At 34.2% G+C, this 23,363-nt stretch overlaps 5 protein-coding genes and 1 long non-coding RNA gene across 7 annotated transcripts; 5 read left to right on the forward strand and 1 right to left on the reverse strand.

Moving 5' to 3' along the window:
- Window positions 1-3,987, forward strand: LOC101211872 (CSC1-like protein ERD4). Its single transcript, XM_004134516.3, has 6 exons — window positions 1-606; window positions 702-856; window positions 1,055-1,330; window positions 1,918-2,762; window positions 2,978-3,233; window positions 3,333-3,987. The coding sequence occupies exons 1-6, from the start codon at window positions 339-341 to the stop codon at window positions 3,708-3,710; spliced, it is 2,178 nt and encodes a 725-aa protein (XP_004134564.1). The 5' UTR covers window positions 1-338; the 3' UTR covers window positions 3,711-3,987.
- Window positions 3,988-4,773: 786 nt separating this feature from the next.
- LOC101219057 lies at window positions 4,774-9,389 on the forward strand. Its single transcript, XM_004134545.3, has 4 exons — window positions 4,774-5,625; window positions 6,658-6,882; window positions 7,579-7,959; window positions 8,636-9,389. Exons 1-4 carry the CDS (start codon window positions 5,035-5,037, stop codon window positions 9,098-9,100), a joined length of 1,662 nt encoding a protein of 553 aa, XP_004134593.1. The 5' UTR covers window positions 4,774-5,034; the 3' UTR covers window positions 9,101-9,389.
- A 668-nt stretch (window positions 9,390-10,057) lies between these two features.
- On the forward strand, window positions 10,058-11,093 carry LOC101213331 (protein LATERAL ORGAN BOUNDARIES). Its single transcript, XM_004134859.3, has one exon. It carries the CDS (start codon window positions 10,277-10,279, stop codon window positions 11,024-11,026), a length of 750 nt encoding a protein of 249 aa, XP_004134907.3. The 5' UTR covers window positions 10,058-10,276; the 3' UTR covers window positions 11,027-11,093.
- Window positions 11,094-11,649: 556 nt separating this feature from the next.
- On the reverse strand, window positions 11,650-14,428 carry LOC116404358. Of its 2 annotated transcripts, none has more exons than XR_004217197.1 (4): window positions 14,238-14,428; window positions 13,702-13,811; window positions 12,270-12,459; window positions 11,650-12,086 (listed from the first exon to the last, which is right to left on the reverse strand). It is a non-coding gene; the product is annotated as an uncharacterized LOC116404358 (long non-coding RNA). The 2 variants fall into 2 exon arrangements; XR_004217196.1 differs by having other exon boundaries at window positions 12,270-12,344; window positions 14,238-14,416.
- Window positions 14,429-16,837: 2,409 nt separating this feature from the next.
- LOC101211803 (cysteine proteinase inhibitor 5-like) lies at window positions 16,838-17,505 on the forward strand (the record flags this gene model as incomplete). Its single annotated transcript, NM_001280748.1, is given in 1 exon segment — window positions 16,838-17,505. A coding segment is annotated over 1 exon segment (291 nt). The 5' UTR covers window positions 16,838-16,902.
- Window positions 17,506-19,016: 1,511 nt separating this feature from the next.
- On the forward strand, window positions 19,017-20,139 carry LOC101212845 (putative F-box/LRR-repeat protein 23). Its single transcript, XM_011660223.2, has 2 exons — window positions 19,017-19,346; window positions 19,501-20,139. Exons 1-2 carry the CDS (start codon window positions 19,033-19,035, stop codon window positions 20,006-20,008), a joined length of 822 nt encoding a protein of 273 aa, XP_011658525.1. The 5' UTR covers window positions 19,017-19,032; the 3' UTR covers window positions 20,009-20,139.
- The last annotated feature ends 3,224 nt before the right edge of the window (window positions 20,140-23,363 follow it).

A 23,363-nucleotide genomic window follows, 5' to 3' on the forward strand; every position in this document is an offset into this window, starting at 1 on the left:
CGGACTCAACCCCACAACCAGCTAACTTCAAATTCATCCAAATTTTCATCCCCAACCCCACACAACCCAGATTTTTAAGCTCACTCTTCCTCTCTCCCATCCCATTTTCTTTTTCCTATTCGTTATAAATATCCCACCTCCAACCAACCACCGTTTCTCAACGGTTACTTTATCACCTCTTTGAATGACCCAAAAAAGAAACGGAAAAAACCCATCAAGCAAACACCCTTAAATTTCACTTTACTTGCATTCTCACAGTGTTTAAGCTTCTTCTCCAGGTGGGTTTTTCCAGATTCACTCAGGAGTTCAAGGAATTGGGGTTTTAGAGACGGACCCAGATGGATTTCTCTTCGTTTTTGACGTCTTTAGGGACGTCTTTTGTGATTTTTCTGGTTTTGATGCTTGTTTTCGCTTGGCTTTCTTCAAGGCCTTGTAACCATGTTATTTATTACCCAAATCGAATCCTCAAGGGTCTGGATCCGACCGTCGGGTCCAGGAGTAGGAGCCCGTTTGCTTGGATTACGGAAGCTCTGTCTTCTTCCGAGAAGGACGTGATCTCTATGTCTGGGGTTGATTCTGCTGTTTACTTTGTGTTTTTGGCCACTGGTTTGTTTTTCTTTCTTTTTCTTTAGAATGTTTCAATTTTTCTTTGGTGCTTGCTCTGTTTTTCATTTCGTTCTGCATTTGGATTTTTTTTTCAGTGCTGGGGATTTTTGTGTTGTCTGCTGTTGTTCTGCTGCCAGTGCTCATTCCAATTGCTGTTACCGATGATGGGATTAAGAATGCTAAAATGAATAATACCCAAAGTGTTGGGACTTTCAGTGAACTTGACAATTTATCCATGGGAAATATCAATGTAAGCAACATTAATACCCTGTTTGATAAGGATTTTGTTAACCATGTGTTCTTTCTTTAGTTAATACATAATGGTGTTTGGATTTGGAAATGAAAAACAAAAAAAAAAATGTCGAGTTCTTATTTTTCAGAAAACAGGAACTGGAGGCTTGGCCTTTTTGGTTCTCAGATTTGAGTTTTGACTTGTTTTCATATGCAGTTACGGAGTAATCGGCTTTGGGCCTTCTTATTAGCCACCTACTGGGTTTCCTTTGTGGTATATTACCTGACATGGAAAGCTTATAATCACGTCTCTGCTCTGAGAGCTGAAGCTCTAATGACTCCAGAAGTAAAGGCCGAACAATTTGCCATTATTGTTAGAGATATTCCTCCGGTCCCTGAAGGTCAAACTAGGAAGGAACAGGTTGATTCCTTTTTTAAGAATATCTATCCAGATACATTCTATCGATCGCTGATCGTCACAGACAACAAAAAGGTCTGTTCAACATTTCACTTTTTGAACTTTATATTTATTATTTCAAGATTGCTTGTAGCTCAGTAGTTCCGTTTCTTTAATCTTCTTACGTTTGCTTCTTCTCATACAATTGTATTTACCTTGCGATGTGTTGTATTTACCTTGCGATGTGTTGTTTTTTCTTGTTGAAATATTTGACTGTAGGATGTTTTGCAAAAAAATGTGAATTGTATTTAACAAATTTGAGGAAAATATAAACAAACAAAGTCAAATTTGCCTCTCGGTGAATAATAGTTTTGGGTTTTTCCACACTATAATCTGTTGCTATGAATAGAGTCTGTTGTTGTATTTGCATTGTCGTGTATGGTTTCTCCGGTTGAAACTTTTCTCTTCTAGGATATGTAGGATAGGGTGTCTCATCTACGATATTTAAGATAAGATGTGAATTGTGTGAAACACATTTAAGAAAACTGCGCAACAGATTAGATCATATTTGCCACTCTGTGTGTGCACCGGTTTAGAGTTCTTCAACTCTTATTTTTTTAAGAGAGATTTCTTTCACATATAATTTCTATGTGGCATAATGTAAATGGTCAAATGTCAAGCAGGTCAATAAATTGTGGGAGGAGTTGGAAGGATACAAGAAAAAACTCGAACGGTCTGAAGCTGTCTTTGAAGCTTCAAAAACAGAAGCCAAGCCAGAAGGTGTAAGACCAACACATAAAACTGGCTTTCTTGGTCTTATTGGGAAAAAAGTTGACAGCATAGAATTCTACTCTGAGAAGATCAATGAGCTAGTACCAAAATTGGAATCTGAACAGAAGGCTACTCTCAGAGAGAAGCAGAAGAATGCTGCTGTAGTTGTCTTTAATAACCGGAAAACAGCAGCTTCTGCAGCTCAAAACTTACACGCACAAATCGTTGATAAATGGACTGTCCTGGCAGCTCCTGAACCCCGCCAAATTATCTGGCCTAATCTTTACATAAATTTTATTCAGAGGCAAGTCAGACAGTATGTTGTGTATGTCATTGTGGCCCTGATGATTTTCTTCTACATGATTCCAATTACTGCAGTTTCTGCTGTTACGACACTTGATAACTTGAGGAAGTTTCTGCCATTTTTAAAGCCAGTTGTGAACATAGGTGCAGTCAAGGCAATTTTAGAAGCTTACTTACCTCAGCTAGCTTTGATTATCTTCTTGGCTCTGCTGCCCAAGTTACTACTCTTTCTATCAAAAACTGAGGGAATTCCTTCAGAGGGACATGCACAGAGGGCTGCTTCTGGGAAATATTTCTATTTCACAGTGTTGAATGTGTTCATTGGTGTCACTTTGAGTGGTGCACTTTTCAGAACATTCAAGAGCATCCAGAAGGATCCAAACTCTCTTGTTCCCTTGTTGGCAAGTAGTCTCCCTGGCAGTGCAACTTTCTTCCTTACCTTTGTGGCTCTCAAGTAAGCTTCGATTCTCGGTTGCTTCAATTTTGGTTTTTCATCTTTATGAAGCCAACTTACTTTTGCATGTATTAATGATCCTTAAACCAAAATGCTTTTAAAACAATAATTTTGATACCATCATTAATTCTATATTTTTAATGAATGTAGATTAAGAATCAATATAAATTTAGCATTCGTTACTAGCAAACTGATTTTGGTTCTTTTGTGCATAGGTTCTTCGTCGGTTATGGTCTTGAACTATCAAGGATAGTTCCTCTTATCATTTTCCATTTGAAGAAGAAATTTCTTTGCAAATGTGAAGCTGATGTGAAGGATGCCTGGACTCCAGGAGATCTTGGTTATGGAACTCGAATTCCTGGTGACTTGCTCATTTTTACGATAGTCCTCTGCTACTCCATCATAACACCTCTGATTGTTCCGTTCGGTGTCATATACTTTGGTCTTGGATGGCTTATTCTTCGCAATCAGGTAACATAAATTGATTGTAAAATGTAGCAATCAAACCAATTTTCTGCCTTTTGGATCATTCTTTTGTTGTTGTGTTAATGTATGACCTTGTTTTTACAGGTCTTGAAAGTTTATGTTCCTTCCTATGAGACCTATGGAAGAATATGGCCACATATATTCAACCGTATCATAGCGTCTCTCCTATTGTACCAACTTACCATGTTCGGTTTCTTCGGAGTGAAGAAATTCTACTATGCTCCAATCTTAATTCCACTCCCCATAATCTCCTTGATATTTGCCTTCCTTTGTCACAAAAAATTCTACCGATCTTTCGCTAACACTGCTCTTGAAGTTGCTCGTAATGATTTGAAGGAAGTTCCCAGCATGGAACAAGTTTTCAGATCTTTTGTTCCACCAAGTTTGAGCTCCGAGAAGGTCGATGATGACCACTTTGAAGATGCACGATCTCAAGTTTCGAGAACAGGATCATTTGTTTGATAGAAGTTTACATAGTTCATTCGCCGTGAATCTTGTGTGAAAGTTAGATGGAAAGTGTTGATAGTTTGCATTAGTTTGCATTAGGGATCAAGAAGTTTAGGTTGTGATTATGATTAATGTATACCTCACTTTGTTGTGTTTATGGTTTAGTTTTAATAGCAATGAGAAAGGTAACTAAGTCATGTATGTGTGTACAAGAAGAATGAATGATTCATAGCAATTCTACTATCTCTTCTGTATTTAATGATATTGAAAGTGTTATTTCCTTTCCAGATTACATTTCTTCTGTCATTTACAATAATTATATATATAAATTATTGTTTAGAATAATTTCAATTTGCAAAATTAAAGTTTAATTAATGCATGATTAGTACATATTAACTTAAACAATAGTTTAATGATTACGAGTCAATGGCTTTTATATGGTATTTATGATACAGTTTCATTAGAAAAAGACTAATTTGAAATTTATTAAAAACAAAATGAATTTTATTTCTATTTCTTTTTTGGCAAATGAGAAAATGTGGTGGAGGAAACTATACAATGAAACTTTTGGACTTTTCAAATAATCACTTGCTTAATCTTTAAGAATAATTTTGCTATAGCAATGCCTAAAATCCTATGGCTTAATGTCAGCTATTACAATAAAGAACTAATACATACATACATACATATATAATTCAATAACTAAATAAATGGACTGAAATTCTTTTGAAAATAATAAAATTTCAGATTTTATAAGTCTCTATAAATATCTATTGTAGTTAAAATTTTAAAAATAGTTTGTAATTTTATTACTATTAAGGACTAAAATTTTGACAATTATTTACTTTTCTTAAAATCTATTTTCTATCTTCAGATTGGGATTCCATTAGTTTTTGAAATTTAGATTTTTTCCCTCAATTTCTTGATTATGTTTTCATCTGTCTTCAAAATTATAATTGAATTCTTAGTCAATCTTGTAGTTTAATGAATGTGATCATCCATAAAAATGTATAATTTCCAAAAGTATAAATGTAAAATTAAATTTTGCCCTTCAAATTTCCTTTTTTTTTTTAAAGAGAAAAAGGGTATTGTGTAGCGACGTTCTCAGCGTTTTCCCCCCTAAAAGGAGCTTTGTAGTTGCAGTCGAGGCTTGTGCGCTTCAAACAAATTGAATTGGGAGATGGAAATTTGAATTGAGTCCCCTTTGAAGAAGAATCCCACCACTTAATCCGCTTCTGAAATTTCTTACAATCAAACCCAGTTGATTATTTTCAATTCTCAAGAACAAAGATCGCTGTGGGCTTCGATTTTGATTTTGTAAGGAAAAACCCACTTGAAAATGTCTTCATCTTCTCCGTTTTTCGGACCCCCAGAAATGGTTGTCAAGAATCGCTTTCTGGGTTTCCTTATTTGGCAATTTATTCCTTCAACAGTCGTGTTTTTCCTCTTCAAAATCTTCGTTTCAGCCATTTCTTCTGTTTCTGTTACCAATTCCTCAGCTGGAACTAGGGACCCATCTGCCCCTTTTGCTTCATTGCTCACTGGGTTCCTTACCTTTCTTACATTTCATCTTTCTCAGCTCCTTTTTTCTTCTTCCCTTTCTCTTCTTGCTTCTCCCCAGCTCGAGAGACCTGCCGCGCCGCTTGAGCTCGTGTTTGGGCTCGTCCGGTTTCTTGTAGTTTCAGGTGGTGATAATGCTTCATCAGCGTCGGCTTTGAAGGATTTTCGCCGTCGAGCTATGGTTTCGTTCTATTTGGTTTTGTTTGTTGTGGCAACTGCGGTTTCAGGTTCCTTGGCGGCGGTTTCCATATGTTGGGGGAAATCAGATGGTCTTAGAAGTGCGTGGCATATGGGTCTCTTGATGGGTTTGATTTATGGCTGTTTCTATGTTTACAAGAAAAGATGGGTTCTAATGTTCCCAATCATACAGGTTAGCTTTCGATCCTCCGTTTGTAATTTGATTGTTTATTTTCTGCCTGGTTGCTAGACTAGTGGAAACTTAAGAGGTTATAATGACTATGGAGAAATAGCTAGTTCTGTGAATTGTTCAGAATTGGAGTGGTTCTGGGGGTTTTATTTGAATTGGAAACTGGTGTTCTGATACGCTTACATCTAATGATATATAAGGGTTTGAATGCAAAGAGAAGACACTGAATTAGTCTATGCCTTATTTCCAAAATTTACAGATGGGCCTTAGTTCCAATTGGGGCTCATTGTTGAATATCATGGCAATGCTGCAATACATAAATTTTGATTGTTTGACTGTGTATTTATTGATTTCAACTTAGAAGATGTAGTTTGATACTTTCTTATTGAAAACAGATTATACTTGTAAGATGTTCTGTGCAGAAGGAAAATGTCTTTGGATCTTAGTAGTTTTGACAGCAGCTTTGAGAACTATGTCGAATAAGAAGTAATTCTTAGGATGCGTAAGAAAATGACTTTGAAGATTTCGAGTACTATAATATGCCTTGCTGCGTCTTTGGATATCATTTATGGTTAAATTAGGGAGGATGCTTTCAAGATGACAACGCGTTACATAATGTTTGTTATTTGTAAAAGGCATTCTTCAATTTTAACCCTTTTCTAGATTTTTAATATTATTCTACAATTAGTGATTTTGTCATTGGTTAAGTTTCTGCTTTAGTTAGAGATTGATGACACATCCTTTGTCGAATGTCTAAACACAATTTTTACCTATTGGTTCATTTTGGAGACTTTTCAATACAATAGTTAACTCACCGTTATAATGTGGAAGCCAGTTATTTTTAATATTGAATTTATTACTTTTTTTTTAATTAGTTAATTAATTAAAATTTCTTTTCTTTTTATGTGCCTTATTTCAGGAGAATTTTAAGCTACCGTATTTACTTCACATATCTTTGATATTTGTGTTCTTGCATGTTTCATGGTCAAGATTTGAAGTTTCTGGTTTACTGATTGCAAATACTTTTATCAACAGCGTCCCCCCTTTTTCAGCTTCAAGATGGGTTTTCCATCAGCTACAACGTTGGCTTCCAAACTTTCTGCTGCAACCTTCCTATTTTCAGCAGTATTAATGGTGCTTCTGCCTGATCAACATAAGAAAAATGTTACGGTCAGAAAATTCATTGGTAACCAGACCATTCTATTCATTGGAAGTTTTGCAGTTTTTCTTTCTTGGGAATTGACTCACCACTTACATCGGGTTAGTATAATGATGTACTTTCTCTTTTCTCATCAACGTCGTTAAGTTAAGTGTGCCATGTTGTAGTCTCCTTTAGGCTTTTGAAGTGGGATTGATGCCCCTTTATGTAACGTCAATGGCAATTCAAACAGTGACTTCAAATAAACTAACTTAAACAACCCTCGCCCCGCCCCGCCCCGCCCCACCCTGGAGACAATCTGCTAGACTTAATTTTAAGGAAATTATTACTAAACTTAATACTAGTTTGGACATGAATTTTTAGAGCTTTAACAGCTTATATGGTTAGGTCACGGAAGCACTATTCTAAAAGACCATGTACTTGAAACTTACCATGTAGAAAAGGAAGCATTGCGCATAAATTTAGAAAACACTTTTCAAAGTCAGGAGCATAGTTGAAGCTTTTTTCAAAGGTGCTTTGTGTAACTTAACTTAAATTTAAATATCCACTCCATCATATTAAGGAAAAAACTGGAGGTTTTATGCTTTAGATGGATTGGGTTCTTATAAAAAGTTGTCACTAAAGGGATAGACTCTCTACTACAGTTTGAGACACTGTCTTAAAGCAACAATTTATTTGTAAGTAGTTTTCAAATAACACTGATGCCCTCCATGAATTTAATCAGTTTGTAACACAATTTTTTGTCAGGCCTGCAATTTGATTATTTACTGTGTCTGATAGTGATTTTGTAATTTTAGGTCCTACACACCAAGAGGTTTGCTTTTGCACCTCCAAAGGGTTCTGCAGCTGCGGAAACAAATCCTAGTGAGCACCTCTTTGCAGCTTTGGAGGACAGCAACTCTGGATCACTTTTGCAATATCTTGCATTTCTTGATCTCTGCATGGTTTGTGAGACTAATGTTGATATATGGAGGAGAGCTGCATTTTTCGAAGAAACAGGGGACACATACAAGCGAGTTATATCCATATCCTTGAGGCCTCTGGAGCAATTTGCCCTGAACTTGGGTCAAGGTTTGGAAGGTGCTATGGACATGACCTCCCAACTATCCAGACAGTTATTACCGCCAAATGACTCTCACTTCGATGTAAAACAATTGAAAGCTCTTAAAAACTTTCAGGTTGGGGATAAATTTTAGTTGGAGTACAACTATCCTGTCCATTGCTTGTTTTATTTATTTGTTTGTTCTTTGGTGGGGGAGTGTCCTATTTTGAATCTCTTTGGGAGTTTTGCAGTGGTGTTACTTTTATCAATCCTAGACGGAATCAATGCCTATACTAGATTTAAAAATATTTTGAAGGAAAGAATGTATAGGGTATAACCATGCAACAACCTTCATCGTCATGGCAAATCCTTCTCCATCCATCACATGTCTGCATTGTAATTATAGTACACATTTTTTGCAGTTTTGTCCATGACTTCACAAGGACATTTTTGGATTTTAATGCATGTTATTTAAGCTATGCTTATGAATACCAAGTTTAACAGTTTAAGTTTTAGTTATAGACTATTCCTGAACCAATGAAAGTTCAATCGCCTCATACCTATTTTCTTCCTTGTGAAGACAGCTTGGAAAGCTAGGGGAAGCATTTTAAGATAGACAAACTCATTTACATGCATTCATTCACTTTCAAATTCCCGTGCTTGCCCAATGTAGAGAAGATCGCATGGCCATTAAATTTATGTTCTTTATCCCTTTATTTTATTACATATTGTTTAACTTTGTAAATGAAACGAGTTTACTGTGAACATCTTTGCGGTTATTGGATATAATGATAATGGTTGCTACTTTGCAGTTGTACGCATGGTGTGCCCGTACGGTTTCTACATTGACTGCACGCTCACATGTGGAAGATCGATTCGGAGTTGCCCAGCTCTCTGGGAGTAATGCTACTGTTATGTCAACACTATTGTCTTGCCTGCTTGCTGTTGAAGTGCTGATGGGGAAGAAGACTAATCTACAATCTTCACACAATCTATTCGGTCCAGCTGGTATTAAATGGGCAACATCGAGTATTAGAAGAGTAGATGCTTCAGTTGGTAAAAAGAAAAACGGGCCGCTGCACTCGAAGGCATATGCAATTGCAGACGTATTGAGGGTCTCGATTTACCTCATTGTTACCGCATTCCATAATGAGATGGTGAACAGTGCCAAGTCTGGTGTTCTTGAGAAAGATTGGATCACGGATGAAAAACCCCCTTTTGGTACTCGCGAGTTGCTTCTGCAGAAATTGCATATTTTCTTGGATTTTCAAGCTTAGATATAACCGGGTTTCGACCCGTTTAGTGAATTATACCTAGCCACCTGTTAGGCAGTTTTGTCCTTTCTAAAGAGTTATGAATATGAAGATGATGTTAAGACTGATGGAAATTCACAAACTAAGTTTGCAAGTTTGTAATACGCTTTACATCTCTTGTCTCCGCTTCTTCACTCCAAAATTGAGAAATTATCGCGGCCTCATCATTTTGACTCTTGGTAGAAACACAATCCTCGATATTGCTTTTATATTTTTGGGTTTTAATCAAACAGCTTATAAGCCTTTTCTTTAAGTCTCTACTTATTAATACGATCATTTACTGCGGTTTCATGGCCAAACCCTAATCTCCATTTCAAATGCTATATTATCCAATCCTTCCATATCACTTGGGGTTATTAGTCCAATTGAATTGGCTTCAACTGCCTGTAGATGTAAACGTGTATATGATTCTTAATAACTTGTCATTGATATGATCATTTGGATTACAAGGATCAAGATTTGAAAATTATGTACACATTGTTAATCGTAGTTGTCGTCAATTGGTTGACATAAAGGTTGAGTATCTTGGCACCAACAAATCGCTTCAATAATCTCTCACATATATCGTTTCCAATTGTGAGTTCTTTTGGTCTAGAGCTATGAAAAAATTTGTCTACTGTATTGTCAAGAAATTTCACAACCTAACCCAACCAAAAACTTATTGGAGGGCAAATCTCGTGTTAACAATACTTTGGAGTTGGGTCGTCCGAGTATGAGCTTGCCAACCCAAACTCAGTGACATTTTTTTCCTCTCTCAAATTCTTAACAAAAGAGTTACTTTTCTCTTTCCTATAAATTTGTTTTCACTTAATAAAAGTTTTTGTTCTCTAAATCTCCATTCCTCCAAATCTAAGTTTTTGTTTCTTATCTTTAAAAAGAAATTATTTCATAATTATCTGTATCTTTTATAAAAATTATTTCATAATTATCTGTATCTTTTATAAAAAAAATATTTCATAATTATCTACCATTTAAAACGTTTGATCTTCAAATTTTAAATAACATCAACTTAAATCTATTTATCTTAATAAATGAATGCTAACGCCAATAAAAATAATAAACAAAGAGATTATTATTATATAAACAGCATTTGATTCTGATATGATATTATTGTGATTATAGAAACTAATTAAAGACGGTATGAGTTCTTCTAACTCACAATCCCAAAAGATTTATGGCTCACCATGTGCATCATGTAAATTTCTAAGAAGAAAGTGCGATGTAGACTGCATTTTCGCCCCCTATTTTCCAGCAGACCAACCTCAAAAATTCGAAGTTGTGCATAGGATTTACGGCGCAAGTAACGTCTCTAAAATTCTCAAGGCATCGAGGTATGATGAGCGAGAAGAAACTGTCAAGTCTCTTGTCTTTGAGGCAGAGGCTCGGCTGGAAGATCCTGTGCATGGTTGCGTTGCCTTTATAGCAGGTCTTCAGCAGAGGCTTCAAAGGCTTCAAACTGAACTCGCCATCGTTCAACAACAGCTTTTGTCTTACATGGCATCACAGCTTCCGCCAAACTCGTCTTACATGGCATCAGAGCTTCCACCGAACTCGTCTTATATGGCATCAGAGCTTCCGCCAAACTCGTCTTATATGCTATCAGAGCTTCCGCCAAACTCGTCTTACATGGCATCAGAGCTTCCACTGAACTCGTCTTATATGCTATCAGAGCTTCTGCCAAAGTGGCCACGTGAATCTTCCTTGAGTCAACAACCAATGATGGAGGATCAATCATCATGTCGACGGGTTGATGGCTATGGTACTACTAATTACTACGGAATAAACACTGATGACGACAAACGACATGTAGTACGTCAACACCCAATAACGACGGAGCAGGTGCTGCCGGCGACAGAGCAGCCACCGTCTAAAGATAGTACGGATTTTTAGGGTTTTATTTATTTATTTACATATTTTCAAAAAAGTTTGTTTTCATTTGGTTGAATTATTTCATTTGTGTTGGATTTGAAAGAAATTTCTTTTAGAATTTAAAAGTGATAATAAATAAATTGAGTAATATTATTAATGTAGGCCCCAAGTTGGGAAGATTAATTAAACTAATCAATTTTAATTATCCTAAATTTTAGTTCAAAAGTAAATGTCTCAATAGATTCTTTTAAAAAAAATCAACATTTTTTTAATATCGTTTGAATAACTTATATATCAAAATTAATAATTAATTAATTAAATCAATTTGATACATTAATAATATCAAACTTTGGCAGATTAAATCAATTTAAATCCTAAATTAATAATTGTTTCATTTAAAATTTTAAATTGTTATGTGTGAATTAATCAATTTAGATAATTTGTTAGGATTACATTTGAAAATATCAATGCATTCAAGTGTAGACTTCAGTGTTATTATTACAATTGGCAATTAAATTGATCGTGTATGGACAATTTTTGAAGGAATTCTAAATTGATTTGCTCATGAAATATTAGGGATTTAACATATACAATTAGCTTTCAAGCAATGTTTATTTAAACATAATGCATAAAAACAGAACAAATTATCTCAACCAAGAAAACGTATGGTAATCTCTTCTCTAGGGGTAAACCAGTCTTTCTTGAAGATTACATCTCCTACTACAATACTAAAGAAAAATTAAAAGTGGTTTAGTTGCAAGCCAACTATTAAGTATCATACCAAGTAGTGGAAACTTGTATAGAAAGATTCATATTAAGAAAAACATTAGGCTTAAAAATGATCTGAACTTTATAACAAAGAGAGACAACAGAAACATGAGATGGAAAATTTCATGGATTTTCTGCTGCCTAGAAAGAAAATGAAATTATTCTGTATCATTCTTTCTCAAAGAAATGGTCAACAACAGATGCAATAGACCAAAAACCCATCAGAAGCTTTGGCTTAAATCAGCTTAACAACAATCTCGTCACAGCTGAACAACCAACCAAAATCTAACAGCTCCGGCGATACCCTTGGCATCTGAAAAAAATCAAACAAACGGGTTAAAGGTTAAACCACAGGACATTAAGTTGGAAAAGAGCTAAAATGCTCTCAACAATACTACTGCAGTGAATGTCCTATGACATTCAAAATTTGATGATGAATAACGAGAAAGAGATGTATGAATGAGACATTTTAAAACAACAAAATAAAGCATAACACCTGTGTGTATAGACCTGTGCGAGGTACTGTCTTATGAGATATCAACCTCAGGCACTCACACATTCCATGCCTTGCCTAAAGGAAGAAGATCAAGAAAACTGAAAGGAATCAACTTCATGATCACCAATGAGTTGACAGCAATAAAAGGGCAATGGGCAATGTGTGTGTGTTTTTCTTCATTGTAGGCAAACTGCTTTCATTGAGAAAAAATTAAAAAGAGCAACGTTTGTATGTAGATAAGACCTATATTATATTACAAAGAACCAAGTTTTCATTGAGAAAAAAATGGAAAATACACGGGCATTAAAAAAAACAGGTCGACGAAAAGGAGGCCAATCAAGTATGTATAACAATACATAATGTACAATTACAACACCGAGAGAAATAAAGAACCTAGCAATAGCATGCAGCCCAAGAGAACGTTTGTACATGTGTAGAGCCACTAACTTTCAAAGTTCATCCAAGTGATCATCTCATAATCAAAAGGGTTCCATGAAGCTCTAATTGATATACCACTGTTTTTAAACCCCACGAGACAAACTTCTCATCGTGAAGCTCTAATATCACAGTGAACTGAATTATATGTAGTGCGGCTGGCACTACAATGAAATTTTACAGAACCAATACTGTAGCATGAACAAACAATTATAAATGTCATTAACTTAGGTGAATAGAGTTAACAACTTGACAGCCTAGTTGGGGCTGAGCTTGCAGCTGAAAAGGATGAATATGAAAAGAGTTGCACTAATTGTAGTAATTTAATTCCTAGGTAGATGACCTCTTAATTAGTCATTGAGACTATGTCTCTTTTTTTCCCACTAGGCCAACCCATGATAGTTTAAAGTGCAAAGAATCAGCAATAGCAAATTAAAAAGTACAAATCCTAGATAAGCCATCAATATGAGAAATCATAATCATTCAAAACAAAAATACAAGTTGAACTAGCATTACCCGGTAAGCTATCGTGGCCATAAACACTTGCAACCTATAGTCATTAACCTATCTTTAAAACTAAAGATTGACAGACAAATACACAGTTAAACATCCAAATTTTCGTAAAGAGCGATGTAGTTTCTCAATACAATGAGAGAATAGAAGAAATTTATGACAGTGGATTTACACTAAGCTAAGAACATAACAAATATCATGGAAGTTGGAACCGTATGATATCTTCACCAACAGTTCTCTGTTTCATCATATTGCCCCCTCCCCCTCCCTCTCCTCCCTCCCGAAGATAATGTTTTTTTGCCCATTTATAATTTGATTTGTAAAGGGCATTATCCAGAAAAAGGTAAACTTTTTCCTATGGGAGCTATCAAACAGAGCCATTAATACACTTAAAATGCTTCAAATAAGATTGCCCATATGATTCTGTCGCCACATTGGTGTTCTATGAACTATGTGGAAACGGCAATCTAAATCTCAAAGTCACCTTTTGGTATCTTGTACATTTGCAAGATCCTTTTGGAACCACGTTGTCTCTACGTTCAATTGATAAGCAGTCCTCCCAGAAGACCCTAATCTCCTCCTCTCATACAACCCCTACAAAAAGGAGAAAATGATTATTTGAAATAGTTCTATGAGAATACTTTCAAGATAAAATAAATCCCCCCTATAGATTTTTTTACTCTTTAGTTAATACGGTTGCCACTTAGTATAAATGTTCCCCTTATTTCACCATATAGCTTGCTTCTTCCCAATTGGAAAAGTCTTCAGTAACTCCTCTTTTTGGAATCTCCTTTCTCTTGCAAGATGATACCATCTATCAAAATTCTTTTTTTACAGAAAGATAAGTGCCAAAACTACCATCCAACCCAGAAACATGGACGACCCAAAAGACATGGAATCGAAATGAAAACCTAAATCTGAATGTTTATGAAACTGTAGCAAATATATATGTATGAACGTCATTTCAGATGATTTCACATGATTATAACTAAAGTGTGAAAGAACGGGAGAGAGAATAACCTGTAGAAATCCATTCCGATTGCGAAAGAAGAATCGGCAAACCGCCGGCGGCGGCGCTGGAAAGGCATCGCTCTTCTCGCTTCTTTGTTCCCAAATGTTAAGATTAAATACGGCCTTACAAAAAAGGTTAAAGTATCATTTTTTTCCCTTTTAGTTTAGCTTTGAGTCCGCAAAATGACATAGGGGTGTTTTTCATATCTAATGTTACCTAAAGATGACCAAATATATAATATAGAAGAAAAAAAATGGTCAAAATTTTGTAAATAATTTGGAGGGTAAAAAGTATAACAAAATGTCAAAATATTAGGATTTCTGTATATGGGTGATTTGTATGATATGAATCATAATTTGAAGATTATGTGCAATTGAGGGTAGTTGTGGCCAGTTGATCAATATCAATATTGTGTACCCTTTTGCAATATGCTTTGTTATTATTTGATTATAAGCCTATGAAGAATTTGGGTCCTAAATCTTGTTTAGTTTCTGCGAAAGTTGAAACAATTGTCATGGTAGTTTAATGTTCTAGCCATTCATTAAAATTTCTACCTTGGCTTGCACTGACAAGTGAGAACCCAATAATGGAGCATGTGCAATATCATTTATGTTTCTTTATTCTTGTCTTCCACTTTGATTGGGAAATCATTGGCCAGAATGGAGGTTGGAGTGCAACCCCTTGGAAATCACTAAAGATTAACAAGTTTTCTTTATGAGTTTTTGTGCATTTCCTTGATTATGATCTTTCTTTCTATAAATATTCACGTGTTGCAGTTCAAATCATCTTAGAAGACTCCAGCATATTAACTTCCATTGTTGGAGCATCTATACATCTCTATGTTTTCATATGATGTACTGGAAATTAAACTTTGAAAACCGTTGGACGACGTTGTTGCCTTTTTCTGAAATCGTTGAAACTGTTCAAGAACCGTGTCGGAGACGATGAATGGTGAGTAACGAGATGGACTAAGTTACGTATTGCAAGTGGCCTAACTAACATAGGAGTGCAACGATGGCTGATAATTTAGAATCTCTCGACTTGTACCAATGTTTCAGTTTAAACTTGGCCGAAGACTTGGAAAAAGAATGTGCTAAAAGAAGGGTCAAAGTTAACTAACATTATCATGAAAATTAATCTGTGGCTTTTTAATGCAAAGTTTGTGAATACAAATGGTTGAGTTTACCTTCTATTTTTTTCCCCTCCATAATAAATATTGAATGAAATAATTGTTTGATGTTAGGATTCAAATAGAAATGATTTTAAATTACTTTTTGTCTAAAAATTTAAATAAATTGAAACCACTTTAATTAATTAAATTTTGATAAAGTGAGTTATTTTAGTGTTTTACTCTCAACCAAAATTGTATTAGTCTAAAAATCACAATCGTTTGTCAAAATGTACCATTGATCGTGGTTATAAATTTATAATTAATAGTCAAACGAAACTATCTTTATCAGTGACAATGTCCTTATCCTTACTATCTCTATTTTACTGTATTAAATGTGACTTAAATAGAGAATCTTTTTGGAGACTCTTGTTAAATTTTAAATTTATAATATTATCATACATTTTAAAATAAATATTAATTATAGTTTAAATTTAGAAAGAAAAAGAAAAAAACCATTTATATTCAATGAGTTTTTGTAAATAAAATATATTAGTTATATTATTTTATAATTGATTTATTATTTATTTAATATGAAGAATAAAATCAATATTAACTATTTATTATCTTTTCAAATTCTTACCTCTATTTTAGAATAAAAATGGTTTTCATCTCTTTATTTCAATAATTTAATTTTTAAAAAAGTTATAAATTTATTTTAATTAATGTTTTCAAATTCTTACCTTCCTTGATAGACTTTGTAACGTTTTATTTTCTACAACTACGTATAAAGACACATTTTCAACCATTTTCTTACAAATATTTGCATTTCTTCCTATTCATATATTGATTTTCTTTTCTTTTTACTCCCTGCATGTGTTTTCCGTTTTATGGCAAAGGTATGTATTTTTTTCCTTATAATAATCTATAATGTTATATAATATTGATGAATTCAATAATCCTCACCAGTCATCTTTTGCTTTACCATCGTGTTAGCAATATATATTTTACGTGTTACAATAATAAGTTAATACTTGATGATTTGAGAAAAATAGTTGAAGATATACACATAAGAGAATAGAAAAATTATATGATGTCGTTTGTGACTTTAAGCCCAAAAATGCTTTGAGTTATATCGGAGAGAAACTTTTTTCATGGTAACGATAAAAAAAACTCTTATATACTAAAAAAACCTACTCTTAGTAAGATATTATTTTGTTTAGTAATATTTAAATATAGAAAATCAACAATATAATCTTTACATGGACACACGTTAATATTTTCCAATATAAAAAGTTGGCGTTTGGAAATTCAAAATTATCGTATATTTTAATAAAAAGCTACTTTTTCTTCTTAATTAATTACCTGATAGAAGTAGAGGAATTAGATTATATTCCACAAATGAAAGAATTAAAAATAAATTAAGTTGAAGGGAAGGAGTGGAATAAATTGGAGTTGTATAAATTTGAAACCCTCTTGTTTGGAAAAACAAATCACAAAGCATTCTATAAGTAATAGAGAATTAATTTGTGTGCGTATTGAAAGAAAGAAAGAAAGGTAGGAAAATGTCTTCTTCAGAAATTGGAGGTTATGTTCCATGTAAGGATCCAAATGATCCACACGTGAAAGATATAGCAGAATGGGCAGTAGCAGAATACAACAAATCACAAGGTCATCACTTGACCCTTGTTAGTATATTGAAGTGCGAGTCGCAAGTGGTGGCTGGAGTCAATTGGCGTCTTGTGTTGAAGTGTAAGGATGAAAACAATGGTGAGGGAAACTATGAGACTGTTGTGTGGGAGAAGATATGGGAGAATTTCAGGCAGCTCATTACCTTTGATCATCTCTTGACATGAAGGAACCAGATGACTTAGCTTCCCTATCTAAACTTAATATCGCTTTTATGCATATGTATGTTATACATATAAATAATGAGATTATAAAATAAACTAATATCCAATCATACATATATACTTTGTATTTTCTATTTAATGTATCTGATATTTCCATGTCTTATCTTTTATTTTATAATAATTACATCTCGTATGATATGATATGAGAGCACGATGCCTTAGCAGAAGAAGTTGTGTGTCATCCACAAAATTCAACTTAAAAGCTGAGAAATGAAAAATAAAGCCAACTTAATAAAGAAATGTCGAAAGTATGAGAGTTCTGATAAATATGATATATACTAAATGATAATTACTTTCATATCTAAATTCTATATTTTATGTTTGGTATATTATTCAACTGATATATACCAAAAATAAAGTAAAGTGTATTTATATGACTGATATATTATGAATAAAGTAAGTATATCAAACATATCTTTGATAACCATGTATAAAATCAAAGAAATTAATCCTTTGATTTCAGAGAAGCACAAAATTGGGGTAAAAATGCAACAGATTGTGGAATATAGAGGAGGATGAAAATATTGCTTTTTTCCTTAAGATTTGCTCGGCTAGACATTGAAGAAGCCTCATTCCGAGTATTACAACAAAATTTAAGTTATTTGCACTACAAATGAGAAGATTGAAAAGGCCTTTCTTGATCACTCTAAAATTAAAGTCGAAATTAGTATATATATATATGTAATTCACATAATTTCATGTCAAGTTGAGCTATTTGATCATGATTGCAGAAAGTGAAACACACCCAAATATGAATATCATTATAAAAAAAAGACATAGTAAAAACATCGTTAATTTTATGTAAGGCTAATTGACCATTATTTATATTCTAGGGTTCATCCATAGCTAGTAACCAAATAGTTTCTCAAATAATTAATTCAGGAGAATAAAGTTGAGAATTTTTTAGTGAAATTAGATCACATCAGAAGAGATATATGCCAAAGTAATTTTATCCTTTCAACTAAGCATGGTGTGCTTGAAAAAGTTTATTTTTTTATTTTTTATCAGCTCACCCTAAAAATGAAATATACGTTCTTCAACTAAAAACCAAAGCTTCAAATACGTAGAGTACATATTACAGCTCAAACAAAAAGTTATTATAACAATATTACGTGTGATCGATCATCTCTTTTCAACATTTGCATCTAAGCCATGGGTCTTCGTGTGTTGGTTGCAGTTGGGTTAAAAAAGCAGGCTTTTTAAATATATCTAATCCAACTATCCAGCTAATAAGTTTCTTCAAACTCAAAGTAACTTTTATTAAATAATACTAAGAGATATTCTTCCTCATCTTCAAAACTAAACCACCTCAATGGCCTATCTTAGTGACGTCTTTTTTGTAAATTTTCGTGCAGCACCATGGCTAAAGCAGGCTTGAAGGCAAACGAAGAAATTAAAAAACTCGCAACCAACAAAATAGAGAATTTTTTTTAACTCCAAAATAAACTTCTTTAGTCTTATAGAGGAGGGAACGAGGAGGTATTTATATAAATTCAAGGAAGATGAAAGATTAGAGATTTCAAAAGATTTCATTATGATGTTTTAACTTTCATCGGATAGCATTGTTCCGCACTATTTCCCAAAACTCCATATTCTTCCTTTTCCAATGCAGCTTATCAATGCCATCATTTACTGCGATTTCATGCCCAAACCCCTAATCTCCATTTCAAAATTCTTCTCACAAATGCTATATATATATATACACACACACACTCGTCATGTAGCCCTTCCGTATTAGTATATTTTCATTAGTCCATTCCTAATCTCATTGAATCGGCTTCCATGATTCAGAAGCGGGAAGTCCCAGCGAGAAATTGGCTTGAACTGCCTGCAGAAGTAATCTTTGTGATTCTGCACAAGTTAGGCGCTATTGAAATACTAACCACGGCTCAAAATGTTTGCTCTTTGTGGTATAAGATCTGCAAGGATCCTTTTTTGTGGCGTGTGATCGATATGCACAATTCTGGTGATTTGAATAGTTTTGATCATTTGGAGATTATGTGCAAGCACGCTGTCGATCGTTCTTGTGGTCAGTTGGTCGAGATCAACATTGAGCATTTTGGCTCCGATGAGTTGCTCCTATACATCGCTAACAGGTATCCTTTGCGTCATGAACTTGTGGTTTTAATTCTATTTTTTCGAATCACAGATTGTCCATTTTTCATACATATTTTTTGGTTCTTTTTTACAAGTTTTTTCTGATGTTCTGTCTGTGTTGATCATGAGTCGTTATATATTTATTGTTGCCAGTTCAAAACAAGTTAGAAGACTTCGGCTTATGGGATACAGCCTTTACTTCACAAAGGAGGTATTGGGTGTAGCAGTTTCGGAACTTCCATTGTTGGAGCATCTTGAAATTCAATCATTCATTATTGGACTTGATCCGGAAACATTGAGAACTATTGGACGATGTTGTCATTTATTGAAATCACTGAAACTGAAAGAACTATGTTATATAGGATTTATTTCGAGTTCTGATGAAGATGCACTTGCTATTGCTGAAACTATGCCCAATTTACATCACCTAGAAATTGTGGGCAATAGCATAACTAACTTTGGTTTGCATGCCCTTCTTGATAGCTGTTCTGGCTTACAATCTCTTGACTTACGCAAGTGCATGTATTTAGATTTTGACGAACACTTGAAAAAAAAATGTTATCAAAGGATCAAAACTTTGCGTCTGCCTTACGAACCTGTTGACGGAAGTACCTTCCAATGGTTAACCTCCGGTTTCCCCTATAATCTACCATTTCCATGATTTCTCTGATCTCGATGAAGATTTTGGTGTGTTTTATTTTTCTTGGGGGCAATTTTTTTGTGGTTGATGCGATGAAGTTATTTTGTTAGAAAGGTGGAAATTTGGACACATTTTTGTTAGCTTTGAGTGCTATGTGGCCGAGAATTATTGATATATATTATATGTATTATCATGTTGCTATTGATATGATGTGTGCACATCAGCAAATACTCTTAACTCCAATGGTAAGAAGTGGTTATATTTTCGAATTCTTTATTTTGGTAGTTTCAGAAATTATGAACTCGGTTATCAAAGTTCCTTTTATCCAACTATATATAATAAAATAAAACAAACGTTTCGATATCCGTCACCAAATAATTTAACTTCGAACGGATAGCGTGTTCGGCACTATTTCCCAACACTCCATATTCTTCGTTCTCCAATGCAGATAATCAATGCCATCATTTACTGCGATTTGATGCCTAAACCCTAATCTCCATTTCAAAGTTCTCACAAATGCTACATATATGTATACACACGTCATTCAGTCCTTCCGTTTTAGTATATTTTCATTTAGACCAATACTAATCTCATGGAATTGGCGTCCATGATCCGGAAGCGGGAAGCCCCAGCGAGGAATTGGCTTGAACTGCCTGCAGAAGTACTCCTTGTGATTCTGCAGAAGTTAGGGGCTGTTGAAATACTAACCACCGCTCAAAATGTCTGTTCTTTGTTGTATAAGATCTGCAAGGATCCTTTCTTGTGGCGTGTCATCAATTTCGACTATTGGAATCGTGTGCACAATTTCGAAGATTGGAATCGTTTGTTTTATTGGAAAAATGTGTGCAAGCGGGCTGTTGATCGTGGTTGTGATCGGTCGACATGAATATTGAGCATTTTGGCTCTGATGAGTTGCTCCGATACATCGCTATCAGGTAACCATTGCCTGTGCGTCATGAACTTGTGGTTTTAAGTTAGTTTTGAAATCACAGATAGTCTATTTTATACATGTTTCTTAGTTATATTTTATAAATTTTATCTAATTTTCTGTCTTTGTTGATCATGAGTTACGTACACATTTACTTATCCAGTTCAAATCAAGTTAGAAAACGTCGGGTTACAGTAAACAAATGATGGATTGAGAGCAGCAGTTTGGGATCTTCCATTGTTGGAGCATCTTGAAAATTGAATCATTACAAATTGGACTTGAACCCAAAACTTTGAGAACTATTGGACGATGTTGCCATTTACTGAAATCGCTTAAACTAAGAGAGGCAGCTATTGCGACCTTTGAAGTGCCGCTTGCTATTGCTAAACATATGCCCAAGTTACATCATCTTGAAATTGTGGGCATTTGCATAACCAACCTTGGTTTGCATGCCCTTCTTGTTAGATGTTCTGATTTACAATCTCTTGACTTAAGCGAGAGTTGGCTTATGGATTTTGACGAACACTTGAAAGAAAATGTGAAAGGCTCAAAACTTTTGCGTCAAATCGGTTGAAGTAATTACGCTCCAATGTGTTCCCACCAGTTTCCTCTAGAATTTACCATTCCCATGATTTCTCTGGTCTCGCGATTATTATCTCGACGATGTTCTTGATATGATATATTTTTATTTGGGGCATTTTTTATGGTTGGTACGGTGAAGTTATTTTGTTAGAAAGGTGGAAATTGGTATGCATGCTTTTTTGTTAGCTTTGAGTGCTATGTGGTCGAGAATTATTGATATATATTACGTACTGTCATGTTGTTGTTGATATTGATGTGCACATGAGGGGATCAGCAAAAACTGTATTTTGGTATTTTCATAAATTATAAACTCGGTTACCAAAGTTCTTTTATTCAATTATGTTCAATTACAATTTTATGCAATAAGTACGCCGTGTAAATATTGCTTTTTTAGAAGTGAAAAGGTTAAAATAACTGTGTTTTAAAAAATAAACATGAACAAATGTAGTAATTGATTTTTAGAAAATATATCACACTATTTATTGAAATTGCATAACAGAAATGCTAATGCTACCATAGCATTTTGATAATGCTACCATATCATTTTGATAATGCTACCATAGCATTTTGCAAATGGATAGAAAAACAAAGGAGTTTAATGGGGTTTTTTTTACGCATGGTCCTTTCCTTTTCAAGTGTTCAATCCAAATTTAACTCTCTTTTCAATAGTTAGATAAACTTTATAATTTGATTTTACAATTGGACAACTCAGTAATTTATTTCCATTTGATGACCAAACCCTAATTGATTGTCGTCTCCATTTCAAAATTTCACTCAAAACTCTCCCCAAAATTCACCATTGTCTATGATTCTGTTGAAGTTCGACATACGCGTTTGCATGGTAACTTAAGATTTGCAAAGAACCTCACATGTGGCGTCTTCCTCATCTTCAAAACTAAACCACCTCAAACCCTAAACCCTTTATTGAAATGGGTGAAACTGTCAGTTTATTGTAGATCAGGATTTATTTCGAGTTCTGATGAAGCGGCCCTTGCTATTGCTGAAACTATGACCAAGTTAGCTGACCTTGCAATTGTGGGCAATCGCCTAACTAGCTTTGGTTTGCATGCTCTTCTTGATAGTTGTTCTAACTTAAAAATCTCTTGACTTGCGCATGTGTTGTCATTTAGATTTTGAGGAAAACTTGAAAAAAAAAAGTGTCAAAAGGATCAAAACTTTGCGTCTGCCTGATCATTGGACTATGGGGATGGATTACGTGGGGAATTAACTACCGATGCGTATCATGACATGATCTTATGATTTATTTTGATTTGGGGCATTTTTTATGGTTGATACTTGATAAGATCATGAAGTTGTTTAGTTAGAAAAGGCGGAAATTGGGACATTTTTGTTAGCTTTGAGTGCTATGTGATCGAGAATTATCGATATATATTTTATGTATTATCATGTTCGTTATTGATACTGATGTGTGCACATCAGGATCAGCAAAAATCTCTAAGTATGGTTATGAAAGTTATTTTATCCAATTATTATATTTAATTACAGTTTTAGGCTGAAAAAAGTTAAAATAATTGTTTTTTAAAGAAATAAACACAGAACAAATGTATAGTAACTGATTTATAGAAAATTGATCACACTATTTATTGAAATTGCATGACAAAAATGCTAATGCTACCATAGGATTTGCTAATGCTCCCTTTTCCAACCAGACAATTACCCACATAGGAAAATAAATTGAAAATTATAAAAAATATATTGAAGAAATAGAAAATGGGATGATAGGTGATAACGATGAGGCCTTTGCTATCCCATTCACGATCGTCCTGATACTGAAGAAGATCCCTTTTTGGCATCTTGACCACTGGTGAATTCAACTATCGTTTCTTACTGAGGGATGATTTCGAC

This window comes from Cucumis sativus, chromosome 6, assembly GCF_000004075.3.
Source record: "Cucumis sativus cultivar 9930 chromosome 6, Cucumber_9930_V3, whole genome shotgun sequence".
Taxonomy (NCBI): Eukaryota; Viridiplantae; Streptophyta; class Magnoliopsida; order Cucurbitales; family Cucurbitaceae; genus Cucumis; species Cucumis sativus.